The sequence below is a fragment of the Acipenser ruthenus genome, chromosome 5 (genome assembly GCF_902713425.1).
Source record: "Acipenser ruthenus chromosome 5, fAciRut3.2 maternal haplotype, whole genome shotgun sequence".
In the NCBI taxonomy this organism is placed as follows: Eukaryota; Metazoa; Chordata; class Actinopteri; order Acipenseriformes; family Acipenseridae; genus Acipenser; species Acipenser ruthenus.
This window is the reverse complement of record NC_081193.1, coordinates 57,637,364-57,658,335: the sequence shown is the minus strand read 5'-3', so window position 1 is coordinate 57,658,335 and position 20,972 is coordinate 57,637,364. Positions and strand designations below refer to the sequence as shown.

Here is a 20,972-nt window from a genome sequence, read left to right as displayed (position 1 = left end):
GCAAGCTTTTTCTCCTGACCCAAGTGCAATAGAGCATCTGTGGGACCAAATCGCCAGTGCCATCCACAAGAGACAACCGCGACCAGCAAACCTTTGCCAGCTGGCTGCAGCTGCACAGGAAGAGTAGCGGAATATCCCACAGCAGTCTATCCAGAGGATGATCAGGATCTATGTGTCAATGCTGCCAGGATTAATGCTCAGGGAGGCCATACATGATACTAACTTTGTAACGTTTTTATTTTGACAGTGTGTCACGTTTCATACTGAAAACATATGATTCTTTGATATGTATTTTGTTTACATTTTCTTGATTTTGTTTGATATCTATGTTTAACATATTTGATTAAATCCATTAGACCTGAGTGTTGAGTTTATTTTGTGCATTAGTATATATACACAGATAGAAGTAACCAGTACTTATCTGTGTATGCTCTCCCGTCAGGTTCTGTTTTGAAAGGAAAAATAATGCTAGTAGCTGTGTGGGCAGTTGTCTTATGCCCACGGGGGTGGGCATGACTGTTACAGGCGCCAACACGCAGCTTTGATATATCTATTCAGGTTTCGGGGTCTTTAGGTAAATACCCATTCGGTTACAAATCGTAATTAATAGGGAACCACACTATGGCAGCCATTCAGGACCAGGGAAACTTGTCCCCAAGTATCTTAGAATTCAGAGGGAACAATTTAACTTTTGGTCAACTGAATGAAGAACTTTTGTTACCTGATGGGCAAGGGGAGACGGCCTCAACTCTTTCTTCTCATCTCGCACTGGGAAAAGGGACTTCAGCAGCTTGGGCATCTGAGGAACCAGGGACTTTCCTGGACAGAGGTAAGAGGCAGCCAGTCCAGACATACCTGAAGAAAGGGTCAAGGAGACAGGAAGATAAAGTGTCATTAAGTATGCTAGTACATACAAAATGGGGATGGGGATACAAAACAATATTATTATTATTATTATTATTATTATTTATTTCTTAGCAAACACCCTTATCCAGGGCGACTTACAATTGTTACAAGATATCACATTATTTTTACATACAATTACATTATTTTTTATACATAATTTTTTTACATACAGTTACCTACTTAAACAGTTGGGTTTTTACTGAAGCAATATAGGTGAAGTACCTTGCTCAAGGGTACAGTAGCAGTGTCTCCCACCTGGGATTGAACCCACAACACTCCGGTCAAGAGTCCAGAGCCCTAACCACTATATCAAGGCATCTATAATATGGTGTATTTACTTTATTGTAATAAAAATACCTGCTTCCTGCTCTGCATTCCCAGTGAAAGAGGCACGTTTCACTGCAGTGTGTGTACGGCTGAACTGTGGTGAGCCAAACGAGATGTCTTGCTGACTCTCCCAACGACCCTGTGCAAACACCCAGATGGGATACAAATGTTGATGCGAGACAGCAAAAAGTAAAAAAAAGAAAATATATTTACCAGGTTACTCAAAACTCAAAATGCCCAAACCAACCTCTTCTGTCCTATGCAACTCCTTTCTCACAACCCCAGGGTGTCCCCAGATACAATGGTGCCGGAACCTTTCTAAAAGTTAGGGGGCCAACCTCACGTTATGAAAATTAAAAATGTTTTTCTCTCAAATGCATGCCGTCCAAGAATTTAGCACTCTCAGTCACGTATAATATAATGCACCAACGTTTTCTTAATTTTGTGCTAACAAAGATAGTTCGGTGGCAGGGATGTTCCCGTTAGTTTTTGGTACAAGGCAGCTATTTTATGTGGGAGCGGAGGCGTAGGATTGCTCTGCAAAAACAACAGAGCAAGCTTGAGATAAAGTGGATGGGTCTGTAGCTGGAGAATATTTCCAGAGCCTAAAAAATAAATGTTAAGCCTGTAATTGCCATTTTTTGTCATTCTTTATTTTTTTTGTCCTGCAGTTGATTAATTAATTTTTTCGCACATACTACTACTTTGTATATGATGGAATACATGACTGTGAACTTGTAACACTAGTAGTACAGTGATCTATCAAATAAACGTGTTACGACTATGAATGTGGGACTTTAAGGAGGCTGTGTGGTCCAGTGGTTAAAGAAAAGGGCTTGTAACCAAGAGGTCCCCGGTTCAAATCCCACCTCAGCCACTGACTCATTGTGTGACCCTGAGCAAGTCACTTTCGGGCGAGACGTAATTGTAAGTGACTCTGCAGCTGATGCATAGTTCACACACCCTAGTCTCTGCAAGTCGCCTTGGATAAAGGCGCCTACTAAATGAACAAATAATAATAATAATAATAATAATAATAATAATAATAATAATAATAATAATAATAATAATAATAATGTGTGGTTCTTAACGGTAATATTGTCGCTGTTTGCATCTTGGCACACCTCTCTGTACAAATTAAGCATTGCTATTTTCATACATTGAAATGAAATTATAGCTTTGCAGGACAAATTACATTTTAAGCACGCCTGTTAAAAAAAAAAAAGGTTTTAAAACATAAAAATGGGGTGTTGATATATCAACGCAAGATGTAATAGGCTACCTGAGGCATTTCATAATACAGAATTGTCACAAAATGCAAGTGCTTGTACTTGCATAAAGTTCAGTTAATAGCTGCTTTTACAACGGGACAAAAATAGCCATACCTTTGTCTCAATGCCAAAGCTTTTTCTTTCACTATAATACAATAGATAACATTACTATCATGGAAAAACTACCAATTTGATTATAAATAAATAAATAAAATAAAATAAATAAATAAATAAATAAATAAATAAATAAATTTTAATGCAGTATTTCTACTGGTAAATGAATGCAATCTAACTACATCAAATAATGAAACAGGTTATATATTTATAGCCTACTGGTTACTTAAAGTTTGCAGCAACAATTGTTGGAGAAACATGCACTTTAAGAAACTATGGTTTAAAAGATTAACTGTATAGTTTTAGATTGAGTTAGTAAAAGACAATTTGGGTTTAATATTAATTACCGGAGCAGGAACACAGATGGTAAGGGGAAAGCTTTAATGTGCACCAAATGGCCATTTAAAAGGGGACCCTGTGCTTCGTCAGAGAGAACACTTTGGGGGCTAAAACCTTCAAAAGCTTAAACAATCTCCTTCCTTCGTTATCTTTATAACATCAGGGTTTCCTGAGTGTAACATCAAACAGGCTTTGATGTTACAATCACTTAAGGTAATAAAACGAAAGTGGACCCACGTGGTCAATGATATTCTGATAGGTTAAGGAATAAGGGGTGATGTCTAAGAGAAGCTATATTAAATCCCAACACTGTATTGTCTTAAGACCTGTGCTTAGGGAAAATGGAATACCCAACTGTATTAAATAAAATATCTTTGTTGAAATCTACATCGGAGTTCGGAATTACAATAAATTATTTATACTGACGGATGCATGAAGGAAAAAAAGAACAGTAACTTCTAATTTTTTTTTTTTTTAAATCAACAACTACTACAAACAACAACAACAACAACAACAAGCTTGTTATCTGAATGTTGGGTAGTGAGTCGTATCCCACAAACATTGTTTAATTTACTTCAAAACAAATTAAATTTTTGCTTTGTAAAAAACAAAGAAAATGACCAGCATTTACATTGATAAATTATTTACTGATAAAAATATTAACAGCTGTCTACAAATTATTTGTTTAGCGATAATACCCTACCTAAAGGCTAGCTATATGTTTTAAGTTCTATAGTTACAAGGTTTGTGCCCCACCCAGCTCCAGCGCCACTGCTCCATAGTTACCTTGTTATCTTCCAGATGGTAGTTTGGTGACAGATCATGGTGACTTCCAGACAGCTGATTAAGTAAACACACACACTAATGAGTTACAGCTACTGAAAGTTGCTAATTTAGACATAGGTAAGAAAACAAGATGCCGAGAACACAAGTCCATGAGAGTAAAAAACATTTCTGGCATTTGACAATGTCTTAGAAACCCCACTGCTGCATTAAGTTTTTTCTGGAATTAGTTTTCTTCTAGGAGTCATTTCCAAAATGACTTGGTATGTAGTAATGCAAGACTTAATTGCACTTTAAATATAGTGTTTACTATTTTATTTATTTTTTATTTTTTTAAATGTTTACTAATTAAGGAAAAAGTGGTTGACTATTGACAACATGGGCCACAGTATAACTACTGAACAGATCACTTTACCACAAGCATTGTATTGATATTTTAACTACACCACAATAAAACCTTCCTTCAACCCCACTCTCTGCACATCACAGCTACTTAGAAAAAAATAATCCTCATAAGGCAGGTTGCCACAGGAATGACCATTCATTTTTCCCCTGGTCTTGGGGCTGAGGGCGAGCCTCTTACCCTATGCACATTTGGAGAGCTGAGGCTACGTCTGTTTCCCTTCCCTTTGCCAGCCAGGTGCTCCTTTACAGCAACTTCCTGTGGAAAAGACAAACACACAACTTAAAAATAATTCCGCTTCTTTATTTATATCAAGTAGCTGCTCTTATTTTATCTGTGTAAGTAAGAACGCATACTGCAAAAGACTCCTTTATCCAATGTGGCTATACTGACCTGACGCAGCCGATCCAGTGTTAGAATATTTTCCACAGCGAGCACACTGCGCAAGTACTTCTCAATCGCGACTTCTGTGTCAGCAGACTCTGCGTTCTTCACGTTCGCTGCTAGTCGAGCCAGCATCTCGCAGTCCTCCGAGCCATGGGTATCCTGCAGAATACAGAAAGAGGGGTTAATACTGCAACTAAAGAAACCTACTGACAGAGATGTCAAATCAATAGGGCTCTTTTGTATACTTATGCTCCGCTTAAAACAAATTAAAAAAAAACACCTAAAAAGAAACATATTGATTAGCCAGCTCAAGTTCTTCAAGCACCATTCAAACCTGTCAATTGTACAATTTGCTACTTAATGCAATAACTTTCCATTTATGTTATACACATGTCACTGAGATTGAAGACCCCAAGGTTCTTACTGGAAATGTATGCCAATTTTCTTTAGATTCAACTTGACATATGTTAAATCAAAGAATTATACATTAAGAGATGTTAGGCCCAAATGTGAAAGCCAGGCGTCTAGTGAGCTCAGGCAGGCAGACAGACAGACAGACTGTTCGCTGGCATCCTCTGTGGAGTTCTTGGACGTAAAAGAGGAAGCTGGCTTTCTCGTGGGATCGGAGGATGCCCACTGAACCTTCAGTTCTCCTGAGCTGTGTGGGGAACTGCTGCGATAATTTGACATTCTAAACATTCTAAATAGGGGAGAAAATAATTGGACACTAAATGAAAACAAATTAAAAACATGCGTTGTAGGAACCAGCATCAACATTTGTTCATGTGTAGGACAAACACTTTATCCAAACTCCACTCCGAGCTCTCACCCCAGGGATGTTAGAGACAATTTCAAAGGTGACTCCGCTGCCTGGAATGGTACTTCGATGAGACATTCTTCGCAGGAAACTCTGGGCAAAACCCTGAATAAAAAAATAACATGTGTTATAGCTTTGTATTAAGCACACAACATGGGCTGTTTTAGCACCGAAGACGACCCATACTTTTCATAATGACCATCAGATCTGTTTTTATAAAACTTCACATGAAAAGGGCATCATTTGCTGTGCTACTGCCAAGTATTAGGGCCATGGCTAACAATTCAAATTATTTTATTAAAATGTCTTATTAAAAAGTATTAAATGTCTGTTAGACAATTTCAGCTGTAATACAGTATTCGTTTTCATGTCAAAAAGGAATTCCTAAAGCATTTATAAATTGTACCCACAAGGCTATTTTCATTCCAAAAATGTTGCCGTCCTGCTCTGCAGAGTACTGAACAATAACCTGGTGGTTTTGCAGAATGATGTTAATACCATGTCAAATTTAATCCTTTGCGGTCCTATGTTGGACCTGGTCCGACATCGCAATTTTCCCTTTCAGGTCCAATGTCGGACCCTGTCCGACATCGTCAAAAAGACGCAAAAAACAGGTCTCTAGTTGTTTTTTCTCCGGAAAAAAGCAGAGAAAACCATTCAATGGCCGAGTGAGACCGATACAAGCCGAGAAGCCGAAAAAAAAAGGGGCGTATCTCATGAATACTGATAGACCTGACACCACATAGATAACAGGGACATATACAAACAAGATAGCTGCTTCCGCATCCAGCGCTCAAAGAATATCACAGACATTTGCAGAGCTTTTTTTAGATGTTACAGTAATAAAATAACGACTTGGATCACATTATTGAGGAGTTTGGTGATAAAACGAGGGATCAAGAGATGATTTATATGTACTATTATTAAGAGGCATTTTAAAAATATAGCGAACAAGGGGTGGGGCGGGGCTGGAGATACCGTACTAAGTGTCCTGTTGATATGCAGTGCCTTTTAAACCTGTTTTACTGTGAAAAAAAATACTTTTAAACAACGCGTCTAAAATAAACTGCGCGTGTGAAAATAAATTGGACCTGACGCGCCTTACATGCGCTGAATAAATGGACCGCAAAGGGTTAAAATAAAAAAAATAAATAAATAAAATTCAACAAGAGAATTTATTATAATGACCCTGGTTCCCTGAAATAGAAATGTAACCATTATCGAACATGTAACATATTTCTCTTATAACCCAAATTACCTGAGCACTTATATCAGAGCTGCTCCTTTAAGAGCCCTGTGTGCATCAGACATCATCTCTGCCCCCAGGAGATGAAGATGAATATTCCATAGGGATCAGCGCCATTTTCTATTCTGGCCTGCTGCGTTGGAGTAAACACAGCAACCTTGAAGGGTAATGGTTACATTTCTATTTCAGGGAACCAGGGTTATAATAACCTAATGTTCCCTTTCAAGTCCAAAATGTAACCATTGCCAAATGGGAAATAATACACAAGCCATTGCAAGTAAAGGACTTGCAGCACCAGCAGATGTGCTAAAAAGGAAGATAAAAACTGCCTTTAGCATTCTGGCTGAAAACCGATTAAGGGTCCATGGCATATGATCCACAGTACAGTGACGGAGATCCCTCATGCAGTGTATATGCTGCAAGGTTACACTTAGTAACCTCAGCATTTAACACCAAATGTCCAAATAAAAGTGTGTGGCTAACTACCCCAGGACAAAGTGGAACACAATAAAAGGTGTGTTAAAAGGGAGAATGAGTGACTGCCCTTAACACTCTGGTCCCATAACCAGGGTTCTGCTGATTTACAACATTCAGGTTGGTAGAACCTGGTAAAAAGTATGAGGCGTGACCCATAATGCAGCATTGCAAATGTCTGCGACAGATGCACCCTGGAATACTGCCCAAGAGGTTGCACGGCTTCTTCTGGAGTGACCAGTGACCTTCTCTGGTGGGGGCAGGTTGGCTAGATTGTAAACAAATGGTGACCATGTCTACAATCCAACTCGACAGCCACTGCTTAGAAAGGGCTTGTCCGTGGAACTTAGACCTGAATCAAACAGACAATTGCTTGGATTGCCACCAACTCTGGGTGCGGTCAACATAACATGGCAGTGCCCTAACTAGACAGAATGTATGGAGCTTTCTTTCCCTGTCAGACTGGAAAGGAGGTGGGTGGAAGGCCTCCAATTCCACTGACTGGATGATATGGAAAGCAGAATGCTTTTAGGGAGAAAAGCAGGATTAGTGCAGCAAGTAACCTTAGTTCTGGCCTCTGAATGCTTATTTCACCTATGCGCTTGGCAGAGCTAATAGCAAGCAGGAAAGCTGTCTGAGAATTTCAGCTCTGCTGAATGTAGGGGTTTGACAAGGTTCTTTCTAGGGGGTCTTAACTGCCGAGCACCCTTCAAAAACTGTCCCACAGGAAGTGTGCTCCTGGGGAGACCAACTCAATTTTAATATGGCAAGCTGAGATAACTGCCAGGTAGACCTGAAGTGTGAAGGGAGATTTCCCTTCATCAAAAACGTCCTGCAAAATTGCAATATATCTGACATGGGGAAAGTCGTGAGGACACGGGTGGACTCAGTAGTCCAGATAAGCTGCATACCTGCCGTTTTTACACATTAAAAAATCAGAAATACGCACTAAATTTAAATTTAATGCGTAAAAATAGGCATATCAATTTTGCTGCACAGCTTGTCTGCCTCACCTAAAACTTTCACTAACAACTACATCTCCCTGAATGCAATGTCTTCAGTTACTAGGAAACTGTACACAAGAAAAAACAACCCAACAAACATTATCCAATCTCTGGCTAGCCCTGTTGTCTTTACAGCCAATCACAGTAAGAATAAGAACAATTTGAAACTACACAGGTTGACGTGTAAAACACCCCAGTCCAGCTACAAATCCAATTGGAACCATCGTCAGAGGCAACCGCTAAAAAAAAGGTGCCCATAATATTAAAACAAACTGTTTTATAACTTATTAATGCATTTCCTTATTTTATTTATCTGTATGGCTTTATACTGAAGTTTTCAAGGGGTTTAACCACCCAGCTGCATATCCCACAATTTCCACGTGGAGCGCAAGCGAGTCCAAATTTGTCACTCCTGTGAGAATAGCATGCAGGAGCCTCTGTCACGCACATCACTGAGAATGTGGACAGGCTCCTAGAACGAACAGGAGACGACCCGGTAGTAGTCGTCCAAATCGGTACAAACAACATTGGAAGAGACAGGCCAAGATCCCTGCAAAACAAATTCAGAGAGCAAGGAAGGAAATTAAAAGACAAGACCAAAACTGTGGTATTTTTTGGGATACTGCCGGCACCTTGCAAAGGACCATATGGACAGCTGGAAATACAAAATCAAAATGCAAGGCTGAGATCGTGGTGCACACAGGAAGGTTTCATCTTTCTTGAACATTGAAGCACATTCTACAACAAGGACTATCTATATAGGCGGGATGGACTGCACTTAAATAAAAAGGGAACCAATCTACTAGGAGAAAAGATCCTTGAGGAGGTCCAGAAGCATTTAACCCTTTGCGGTCCACTGTCGGACTGGGTCCGACATTGCAATTATTCCTCACAGGTCCTTTGTCGGACTGGGTCTGACATCATTATAGCAATGCAAAAAACGGGTTTCTAGTCGTTTTTTCTCCGGAAAAAGCAGAGAAAACCATTCAATTGCCGAGTGGGAGCGACAGGAGCCGAGACAAGTCGGAAAAAAAAAAAAAAAAAGGCCTCTCTCATGAATAGTCATACATGGTATCTGGTATCAGATAACGGGGCGGTCGTAAGTAAACAAGCTGGCTGACTGAATCAGCGCACAGAGAACGCGGACATTTGCAGAGCTTTTTTGAGATGTTATAGTAATAAAATAATGACTTGGATTGCATTATTGAGGAGTTTGGTGATAAAACGAGTGATCAGGAGATGATCGATTGGTATGTACGACTATTAGTATTATTATTATTTATTTCTTACATAGGTGAAAGCAATAGCGAACGAAAGGGTGGGACGGGGTTGGAGATGCCTAGTGAGTGCTTTGTTGATATGCAGGGCCATTTAAACCCGTTTGACTGTGGAAAAAATACTTTTAAACAGCGCGTCTAAAATTAATTGCGCGTGTGAAAATAAATTAGACCTGACGTGCGATTAATAAATGGACCGCAAAGGGTTAAACTAGAAAGGAAGGGGGGAGAAAACAAAAAAACAGAAGGGAGACCACATCAAAACAAGGGCATCAACTCACGTAAGACATCCATTAAATGTATTTATCTAAATGCTAGAAGTCTCAGAAACTAAATGTTAGAACTTGAAGCTACTGCACTAACAAGTAACTACGATGTGATAGGTGTTACAGAAACTTGGTTGTCTGAGAGTGATGGAGACGAATATAATATTAGTGGGTACACACTGTATAGGAAAGACAGGCAGGACAGAAGAGGCGGAGGGGTAGCGCTATACATAAGAAATAGTCTTCAAGCCCAGGTGTTAAATCAGGACAAAGAAAAATTCAAAGGGCATAATAATAGCAGCATGCTACTGACCGCCAAATTCAGACTCCGAGCAAAATAATCTGTTATACAATGACATTAGAAATGCGTGTAGCAAAGAAGCAGCCATACTAAATGGAGGATTTCAACTTCCCCCATACAAAATGGGAAAACCCGGTGGGGAGCACGAAGGACGAAATTGAAATGGTGGAAATGACAAATGACTGCTTCCTAACGCAGCTTGTTAAGGCATCGACTAGAGGGGAGGCATGCCTTGATTTAGTCTTTTCAAATAACGAAGACAGAATAACTAAAACAGAGGTCAGGGCCACTGGCAAACTCAGATCACAACATGGTCTCATTTGAAGTGATTTTTAAAACCCAAAAAGTAATGACTAAAGCTAAGGTTTACTATTTTAGAAAAGCAAACTATGAAGGTATGAAACAGAGACTAATAGAAGTAGATTGGAGTAAAATAGAGAAAACATCCACAGAAAAAGGATGGCTGTTTTTTAAAAATGTAATACTAGAGGCACAAAACAATTACAACCCAAAAGTAGACAAATCTAAATCTAAAACAAAATGGCCAAAATGGTTTAATAGATGAATTTTAAAAAATATTCAGCGAAAAAAGGCACTTTACAGAGCCTTTAAAAGGGACCAAAAACATAAGTACACAGAAAGAGTACTTGGAACTGCAGACACAAGTCAAAAAGGAAGTTAGAAAGGCCAAGAAAGAGATAGAAATGAACATTGCTAAGGGGGTTAAATCCAATTCCAAAATGTTTTTCCAATATTATAACTGCAAGAGAACATTCAAAGAGGAGGTTAAATGTCTAAGGAGATACAAATGGCAAAATCATAGACAACGAAAAAAATAGCAAATATATTAAATGATTACTTTTCACAGGTTTTTACAAAAGGAGGATACAGACAACATGCCCCACATGTTGACCTATTCCTATCCAGTTTTAAATAACTTTATCATAACAGAGGCAGAAGTGTTAAAGGGACTAGGAGCTCTTAAAATAAACAAATCCCCTGGGCTGGATGAGATCCTTCCAATAGTACTCAAAGAAGTAAATAAGTTATTTACAAACCGCTAACCATGATCATGCAACAGTCTCTTGACACAGGGGATGTACCGACAGACTGGAAAATTGTAAACGTAATACCGATCCACAAAAAGGGAGACAAAACTGAACCAGGTAACTACAGACCAATAAGCCTGACTACTATTATATGGAAACTACAATAAGATCCAAAATGGAAAATTACCGATATGGTAACAGTATCCTGGGAGACAGTCAGCATGGTTTTAGGAAAGGGAGATTGTGTCTAACTAACCTGCTTGATTGTTTTGAGGATGCAATATCGACAATGGATAATTGCAAAGCATATGGTTTATTTAGATTTCCAGAAAGCTTTTGAGAAAGTCCCGCATAAAAGATTAATCCTCAAACAACACAGTAGGGATTCAAGGAAATGCATGCACATGGATTAGGGAGTGGTTAACATGTAAAAAACAGAAAGTATTGATTAGAGGAGAAACCTCAAAATGGAGTGAGGTAACCAGTGGTACCAAAGGGATCAGGATTAGGTCCTCTGCTATTCATAATCTACATTAATGATTTAGATTCTGGTATAGTAAGCAAACTTGTTAAATTTGCAGACGACACAAAAATAGGAGGAGTGGCAAACATTGTTGCAGCAACAAAGGTAATTCAAAATGATCTAGACAGCATTCAGAACTAGGCAGACACATGGCAAATTACATTTAATAGAGAAAAGTGTAAGGTACTGCACGCAGGCAATAAAAATGTGTATTATAAATATCATATGGGAGATACTGAAATTGAAGAAGGGAAATATGAAAAAGACCTAGGAGTTTATGTTGACTCGGAAATGTCTTCATCTAGACCAGGGGTATTCAAATACAATTTGAGAAGGTCCAGTCACACTAGTGGGAAAGGTCCGGATGGATATCGTCATTTAAATCGGCGCTCTAGTACAGCATAGTAACAAATTTACCATTGTCCATATTATGATTTGGGATACATGGTTTTATATCAAATGTTTTCAGGACAACTATTAAAAACATTAAATGAGACCAATCAGAAACATTTTAATGAATTACAAACAACTTCTTTATTTTGACTGTGAAAATGTGCATTGTACAGGCTGTACTGTAGTAGTAGGTAGGCTGTTACTATTTGTCATGCTGCTTCAAAGAAATTTAAGAAATGAGTACAACAAAAAGTATTTAAAAAATGAATGGTTTCTCTTTTTACAAAAATATAATAAAGTGCACATTTGTGACAACATTGCTGAAGAACAAAAGTGGTTGCATAGTAATCTATATGCAAAAAAGTCACTGTGAGTCAATGTACATGGGCCTTGCATTTCTCTTAATTGAATAAATAATAATAAGAATAATAAAAACTAAAGTGGACATTTTATGGAGAACACATGAGAGTCCAATAGAGAAGAAAATCTGAGTGCACAGACTCAGATTTTCATGCATGCACAAGTCACTCTGGGCCTTGCACCAGTGACACTTTTTTCCTCCTGCCAATACTTTGAACTTTGGCAAAAATTGTGTGAGTGCAATTCTAAGACACTGGTGCAGTTGTTCACTGGTGAGCCTGGTGCGGTATTTGGTTTTAATAATGTTCATTGTGGAGAAGGCTGACTCACAGCAGCATGTGGAGCCAAACATGGTCAGGATGTGTAGTGCCATTTTCGTTAGAACAGGGAAACCAACTGCAGGCACCATCTTTCCCCAGAAAGTGACAGGGTCACAATCACCAACCTGCTCTTTCAAAGCCACATTTTCTTGCAGTATAATCAACTCCATTTGTAGTGATGCAACATTTACCCATCTGAAGGTCTGTTTTGCTTCCTCTGAAAACTGTGACATCTGTGACCAAGAAGGGGTTCTGTATGAACAGCAGCAGTTGTCTTCCAAGAGACAAGTCATCAAAGTGAGCCTTGAAGTTATCCATCAGCTTCTGTATGAAATCAGCATGGTGGGGAACATCTTCCTCTCCCTGGGTTTGCTCCAAACGTTTGGGGAAGTGGACAAGTTCTCCCTGGAGATCAGTCTTGAAAATCTCCAAATTCCTCTGGAAAGCCCGGACTGCTGTTATCAAATCGCACACTGTGTTGTTCTGTCCCTGCAGCTTAACATTGAGCTCATTAAGATGTGATGTAATATCTTCCAAAAACTCTGTAAACTGAGCTGTCTTTTCACTCTTTTGCTCTGGATAGGAAAGATTTGATCTCCCGAATGGCCCAAAAGCACTCCAAAACCTTGTCTTTGCCAAGCCATCTCACATTGTTGTGCAGTAGTAAGTCATCATAGCTGGCATTGACCTCTGTCAGAAAGTCTTAGCAGACAGTGCTGTAAGGATGATGATGATCTCAAAAAGTTTATCAGTTTCATCATTGTTGTCATGACCTCAGCATACTCTTTTCCCAGGCGGGCACACAGGACAGATTGGTGGATGATGCAGTGGTAAGATGTCAGGTCAGGGTGGTCCTCTTTCAAACGTGCAACCACTCCCCTCCCTCTTCCTATCATGGCTGGAGCTCCATCTGTGGTGATGGAGACCACCGACTTCAGATCTATCCCCCTTTTTGTCAGCATCCCTTTGATGGCCTCATGGATGTCCTCTCCTCATGTGTGTGCTTCAAGAGTTGTTAAACCCAACAGGTCCTCACAGAATTTCTTATTTGCTTTGTCATAAAATCTCACAAATACCAGAATCTGGGCATTACGGTGGTATCTGTTGATTCATCCACAGCTAAAGAAATGCATGGTGCATTCTGAATGGCCTCATCAAGTTGTGAAATCACATCTTCAGCTAATATTTCAGTTCTTCTCATTGCTGTGGAATCTGACAGTGGGATCTGTTTTATCTTTTCCTTCAGCTCATCTTTTTGTTTACCATCAAGCAAGGTCTCAGCAACTTCACTCATGCATTCTTTACCATCTCTGCGTCAGTAAATGGCTTTTTGCGTTTTCACAAAACCCAAATTATTTTCTCAGTAAGCACTCCATTGCACATTCTTGGGCTGTCAGGGAATGGACAAGAACTTTGGTGGACCTCTCATATTGGGCTTTGAGCTGATTTATGTTTCTCGTTCTCACCTCTGTGTTTTGGGGATACGTTTGCTCGAAATGACTGTTTCGTATCATAGTGGTGCTTCACATTGGCACTTTTCACGAGCGCTACAGACTCTGAGCATATCGGGCACATTGGTTTTGAACTTGTTGCGGGGAGAATGAATGCATACTTGTCTGTCCACTTTTCTTTGAACAAGCCATCCTCAGATTCACACTGTCTATCGATGAATGTATTTCTGTGTGTGTCTGCTTGCTGCTTGCTCCCAGTCCCAACACCGTCTTTCACTGTCGAAGATATTTGCATATATTCATGTGATTGGATAAGACGCGGCTCTCTTCACGAGACTAATTTGCATAAATGCACGCGACTGGATAGGACGCGGCCCCGGGCTGGTGTTGCTTCACTGCTGCTAGAGACAGAGAGAGGCTGCGCTGCACTTGGGAAACGGCGCCCGGTCGATCATGTTTGAAAGCTGTCTGAAATTAATTTATTGACTTCGATATCATTAAGTTCGGTGCTGTTCGGTCCGTATTGATCATTTGAGTATGACTGATCTAGACAATGTGGGGAAGCTATAAAAAAGGCCAACAAGATGCTTGGATATATCGTGAAAAGTGTTGAATTTAAATCAAAGGATGTAATGTTAAAACTTTACAATGCATTAGTAAGACCTCATCTAGAATATTGTGTTCAGTTCTGGTCACCTCGTTACAAAAAGGATATTGCTGCTCTAGAAAGAGTGCAAAGAAGAGCAACCAGAATTATCCCGGGTTTAAAAGGCATGTCGTATGCAGAGAGGCTAAAATAATTGAATTTGTTCAGTCTTGAACAAAGAAGACTACGCGGTGATCTGATTCAAGCATTCCAAATTCTAAAAGGTATTGACAATGTCGATCCAGGGGACTATTTCGACCTGAAAAAAGAAACAAGGACCAGGGGTCACAAACGGAGATTAGATAAAGGGGCATTCAGAACAGAAAATAGGAGGTACTTTTTTACACAGAGAATTGTGAGGGTCTGGAACCAACTCCCCAGTAATGTTGTTGAAGCTGACACCCTGGGATTCTTCAAGAAGCTGCTTGATGAGATTCTGGGATCAATAAGCTACTAATAACCAAACAAGCAAGATGTACTCCTCTTGTTTGTAAACATTCTTATGTTCTTATTTAAATATAGTACTCTCCAATTTTCATATTCCTGCCGTCACCATGTTTTGTGTAAAATCTGACAAATTTGTATGTAAAAATAATATGATATCTTGTAACAATTGTAAGGTCACCCTGGATGAAGGTTTGAAAACTTCATTAACATTATGGCCTATTCACATGGAAATAATTTGATCTCTCATTTTATTTTATTTTTAATTTGCTGTTGGTCACAGTTTCTGAATTACGTGGCCCAGCTTCTGCTAGCGGAAGCAGCAGTCCCTTCCAGTGTGCCGCGGCTGCAGAGATGCATTTCAGTTTTTGCTGTCATATTTTAATCAAAACTTGACATGTACTTTTACCCTGCACTTAAATCCAATTAAGTTATGTGTATCGGTCCAGGTCCCTGATGTGATTATAAGCTTGTTTCAATTTGAAAAAGACTGGACAGGATTTATTGATTGACAGTTAACAGCAGCCAATAGCCACTCTGGACTCTCCTCACTGATTGGTAGATACGGGCATCTGGGGCGGGTTTAGTGTCCTAGGAGATCTCAACTGGTATTGTTAAGCGAGTGAACATTTTGCGAGTGTCCAAAATGAATTAAAAAAAAATAATCTACAATAATTACTGCAGCGGATTGTGTACAATAATTTTGCATTCTACATGGTGATGGTGGAAAACTATTTTGTACAACCTGCAATGTTTCACTGGATCACAAGTCGAGCTACGATCCAGTGGCATTTAGAAGGTTACATACAGTGCATCACTTCAAAACGAAAAGGTTAAACTTTTTCTGAAACATCGGCACGTGCCAACTTAGTCATTTTAAATATTATTAGTTTTGCTGAAAACAGGCAGCTACAGTTGGGACTGATTTAAAACAAAATAATATGTATAAAATATATTAACAAAGCAGGTTACTCTTGATCTCTGCATTATTATCCTGTATTTGTTCACAGACGCATACTCAGTAATTTTTAGAAGCAACAACACAGATTACGTTCTTGGACAGTAAGTTTTCTCTTACCCCTTTGGATAGCCATTTAAAAAGGGACAGTGCCCTATTTGACGTTGCAGTAAATTATTCCAATAGAAAAACTCCCACTAATCCAAGCTTCAACAGTGGAAACCTTACATTACCCATACATTTATTTTGAAGAGTTTACACCTACCTGTCGGCCGCTGACATTTACACAGATGCGCTTGCGCAGAACCAGTTGCATTTCGGCAGGATGACTGAGCTGCACCACTGCCTTCACTATCAAGTAGACTCGCTGGTCTGGGGGTGATCCGCGGCTCAGCTGGGGGCAGTCATGGACTGTCGAGTCCCAGGAGGCCTCGGACTTCACCTTTGAAAAAAAAAAAAAAGGATAAACCATCTTATACCACGTGGATATTTTTAAACAAAGTTAAATTGGGAGTTTATTAGGGGTAGATCTCCATTAAGCATTACGACTTTGCATTTTCAGTGAACCTCCACTATGCCATTAATTCTCTGATACCAATCTAGTTCATACAAATTTAATTAATTTAACAACATTCCGGATAACATAAAACAAAAACATGTCTACCTGACATTTAACTTAAAAGTAGCCAATGTGTAGCCAAAAATATGACATTAATTGTTAAGTGAAAATAATGCATAAGTACTGAAAGTCAAATATTGGGTTGAGAGGTCAGAGCAATCAGCAGTAAACAAAGTGGTAGAAGCATGGGACGGAAAGGGGATAAGCATGGGACGGAAAGGGGATAAGCATGGGACGGAAAGGGGATAAGCATGGGACGGAAAGGGGATAAGCATGGGACGGAAAGGGGATAAGCATGGGACGGAAAGGGGATAAGCATGGGACGGAAAGGGGATAAGCATGGGACGGAAAGGGGATAAGCATGGGACGGAAAGGGGATAAGCATGGGACGGAAAGGGGATAAGCATGGGACGGAAAGGGGATAAGCATGGGACGGAAAGGGGATAAGCATGGGACGGAAAGGGGATTAACAAGGCTACATGAAGTGAAATAAACCTCTCATTTCTAATAATTTCTGCTAAGAAATAAATACAAATGATGGAGAAATGAAAAGAGGTACCTTTATTTAAAGCAAACTTGAGAGAGAGAGAGAGAGAGAGAAAAAATTGACACTGTTCGACATGCTGTTTAAATGCACTTTGAAAATCTTCTGGAAACAACTTGAATCTAATTAATAGAGTTATGAAGTGCAACAATGAAAAAAATCGCTTGTAGGAATGCGAAAAAATATTAACCCATTCAATTATTATTATTTTTTTTTTTGTATGTTTAGGTATGTTACTGTTATAACCAATAAAGTTAATATGCTGTTACAGGGTTACTGAAGCAGAACCAACACTGTTCTATATTGCTTTTCTCCTACTGACAAGAAGTCACCTTTGGAGTACAACTGTCAGACAAGTGATGGGTACAACAGCAGGAACCCTATTGAAAATACAGCGTTCCTACTCTGGTACCAACCAAGTCACTTGTACTGGTTCTGGTACCGACATCGGTCCCAAATGGGTCCCTGGCATCGACCCGGTACTGAACCGAGTCACTGGTACCAGCTCTAGTACACGAGAAGTGATGTGCAAGTAAGAGCTACTGGCAACTGCAAGTGAGAGCCACTGGCAACTGCAAGTGAGAGCCACTGGCAACAAGCATGCACTCTTAAACAGGGTCTGCAGATCGCCTAACTAGAATAATCTAGTCGCCTTCGTTGGCAGTGACGCTAAAGCTGACACAGCAATGGCAGACACTAGGGATAAAATCCCAGTCGAAAAGGCTCCAAATCAACCGCACTGTGTAGCTAAAAGGCTGGAAAAACCAGACAGTTTGCACAGGTTACCGTCTGTGTACAGAGGAGAACCTAGTAGAGGGAGACAGACTACGCGCGTGCTGGATTTCTGAAAGAAAACCCCAAACTTGCTAAAATTACATATATGAAAAGGTGCAAGCAAGAAATAATATTGACTCTCTAAGAGCCGAGACGCAAGGGAGAGAGCGAGAAACCTAGCAGCAGACTGAATCCTGTGGAAGGGGCAGGAGAGCTACTAAAGCAAAATTATTTCAGAATTGAAATAAGCGAGAGAACATGAAATATAAACTTAAAATCGCTGTAGTTTTGGCTGAATCGTCAGAGCTGAAAAAAAAATATGCCGCTGATCCCTAAGCAACAGTCATTGATATCTCCAGAGACAACGCCCGACGCAGACAGGGATCTTAAAGGAACAGCTTCGGTATAAGTGCTCAGGTAATTCGAGCTGTAAGAAATGCATCCCTTTCGGCAATGGTTACATTTCATATTTAAAAGGGAACTTCCTGTTTTATGCCACCAATAGTGGATGTTACATTTCTCCATACTAATGCTCAAAATGAAAAGCCACACACCTAACATTGCTTGTACCTTGTATTCAGCCAATAAATTATCTACAACACCTGTCTCAATTACTTCACAATCAAGAATAAACCAATTACCCTATCAACACAGGATACATTCACACTGGGTCCGTTTTACACTGACTCGGTCTGGTTTGTTTAGTTTGAAACAATGTATCAATGTGTTTGCTGTTCACACTTATCTGTGAGCAAAGGGACCGAGTTTGTTTGGAACATATACTGTACATAATCAGCATTGTTCAGAGACAGAGAGAGCTGGTTTAAAAAAGTCACTGATCTGAGTCTAAATGTCATAACTGCTCTTCATATTCAGACTGCCAGGCTAAGAAAGTCTTAAGTCTGCTTTCTGCTCACTTGTCACTGGGTTTCAGCAACTACAATACAGTACTGTCCGTTGACTTGCACTATACTGTACTCAATTTAATTTAATGATGACCGTCCGCTTCCGCACAGATATGCTGATTTTTGCACTAATAAAGAGCGCAATACCCACTTCTGCATAGCTCAGATGATTTCTGCACGATTACATTTTGATAACGTACTGTATTAAACCTCACAGATTATCGAAACACGAATTATTAATACACGGATTAACGGGAGTCTACTGTATACAATTTTCTTCCTATAATGGGTTAAGAAGGTACCATAACACTCTCCCATGGAATAACTAAAGCTATAAATGAAATGCAGTTTGACAAATGAGTAACAATTTAACTGATTAAATTGTTTAAGAATAATTGTAATAACTAATCTTGCTGCTTGTGTTGATGACACACATTGCTTGTGTAAAAGGAAGTGTCATTCAAACTCTGTAAACCAATGAAAGGACTGATTTCAGTCAGGGATTAACTTCCAATCACTTCCAGGTAAAACAGCATCACCAAAGTCAACTCCTCTTTGGGCGCTATATTGAAAGAATGAACTTGTTCTCTTGGACTTAGACTCTCATCCTGCCATGAAGTAACCACAGAGCCTTCGCTTGTAATGGGGACCCATTCAAGCGTTGTATGCATCTTCGTCCTGAAGACTCCTCACCGCTACATCCTGCAACTCTATGTTACAGAGAAGACCAACTGCAACTGTTTTTTCAACAACGCACACATCTACAGAATAAGTATTACGTTTCAAAGACAAAGATTCAAGTAAAACTATTTATTTGGCTAAGAAATATCTACGTGCAAACCGGAAGTAAAAACGTTTAATACAGTGTAACACTCTAAGATTAAAGCAAACCATGCTACTTTGATGAACATGTGAAACAAGATAATACTTTAACTGAAATGATGATATTGTGTGTATTTGAAAACAACTATGAACATTGATTGAGTTTGTCCACAAGTTTGAAGTAACTAATATTACAAACTCAACACTAAATGCAATTGAAACTGCTTCCGAACTGAACTTGTTGAAACATAACACAGTCTTCATTTCAACCAACACAACAGACACTGCTTAACACTACTATTGGGCTGATGATCGGCCCAGTGATGTATGCTGCTAAAGCACTTGAGATCGTCCCTCCCATTTGCTGTCAGAAATGTATTTATTGGACTATTTTACCTAGCAATAAAATGTGCCAACCAATAGCAGAGTTTTGCTATTACTATTGGCCAATTAAATAGTTGTAAAACAAAATAGCTTTTTATTGGTTAAATCTCTGACAGAAAGCCACTCCGAGCTGACGACTGAGAGATGACAAATTTAGTGAGTGTGTTTTGTTGTAACGAAGGAGGAGAATCATTTTTAGGTTTTACAGCTTCTGAGGCCAATAAAACGTATAATTGGGCGAGCCTATAGAGGAATCTGGATGGGGACGACAGCGATATTGATTTAAATGAAGAGGAGGATGGAGATGAGGATGAGGGCGAAGATGAAGAGAGCGGCAGAGGGAGGGAATGAAAGTACAAATGAAGACATGCCTTTAATTCCGCTGCTGAACAAAAACTTGTCTCAAATTGGACCTGACTAACTAATTGCCACAACATAAACTAACATTGAATATAAAAGAATTACACAGAGGTTAGTGGTCCGAGATTCATACCACGCAGCGCAACCCAACCAGCTGAATTCTGTGAGCTGTTGGTTTCATCAGTGCTGCAAGAACACATCTGCAGCAAGTCCAACAAATATGCACTTGAAAGGAAAGTACAGAAAAAAAATGCTAAATCCAAAACATGAAAGGGTTTTTTCATGGTGGGCACAATCTGATGGTATGACAAGAAATAGATTACGTGTTTTAGGGTTGTGGCTGAATATGGGGTTAGTGAGGAAACTCGACATGAAAGAATACAGGAATATGAAAGATGCACTACAAGCAAAGCCAGGATTCATGCGAATAATGTCCCGCGACAAGATTCTATTTTGTCTTGCAAACATGCACTTCAATGACAACAGAAAGCAAAAGAAGAAAGGC

At 39.5% G+C, this 20,972-nt stretch overlaps 1 protein-coding gene across 2 annotated transcripts in view; it reads right to left on the bottom strand.

The window, feature by feature from the left end:
* Positions 1 to 20,972, bottom strand: part of LOC117402745 (kinesin-like protein KIF13B) — a 168,505-nt gene that overhangs the window by 12,012 nt on the left and 135,521 nt on the right. For both annotated transcript variants that reach the window (XM_034004173.3, XM_059024751.1), the window contains 7 exons: positions 16,325 to 16,501; positions 5,360 to 5,452; positions 4,537 to 4,689; positions 4,324 to 4,401; positions 3,744 to 3,797; positions 1,264 to 1,372; positions 722 to 855 (listed from right to left, as the gene is read on the bottom strand). In XM_034004173.3, the coding sequence (XP_033860064.3) occupies positions 722 to 855; positions 1,264 to 1,372; positions 3,744 to 3,797; positions 4,324 to 4,401; positions 4,537 to 4,689; positions 5,360 to 5,452; positions 16,325 to 16,501 (798 nt within the window). The remainder of the gene's footprint in view (positions 1 to 721; positions 856 to 1,263; positions 1,373 to 3,743; positions 3,798 to 4,323; positions 4,402 to 4,536; positions 4,690 to 5,359; positions 5,453 to 16,324; positions 16,502 to 20,972) is intronic.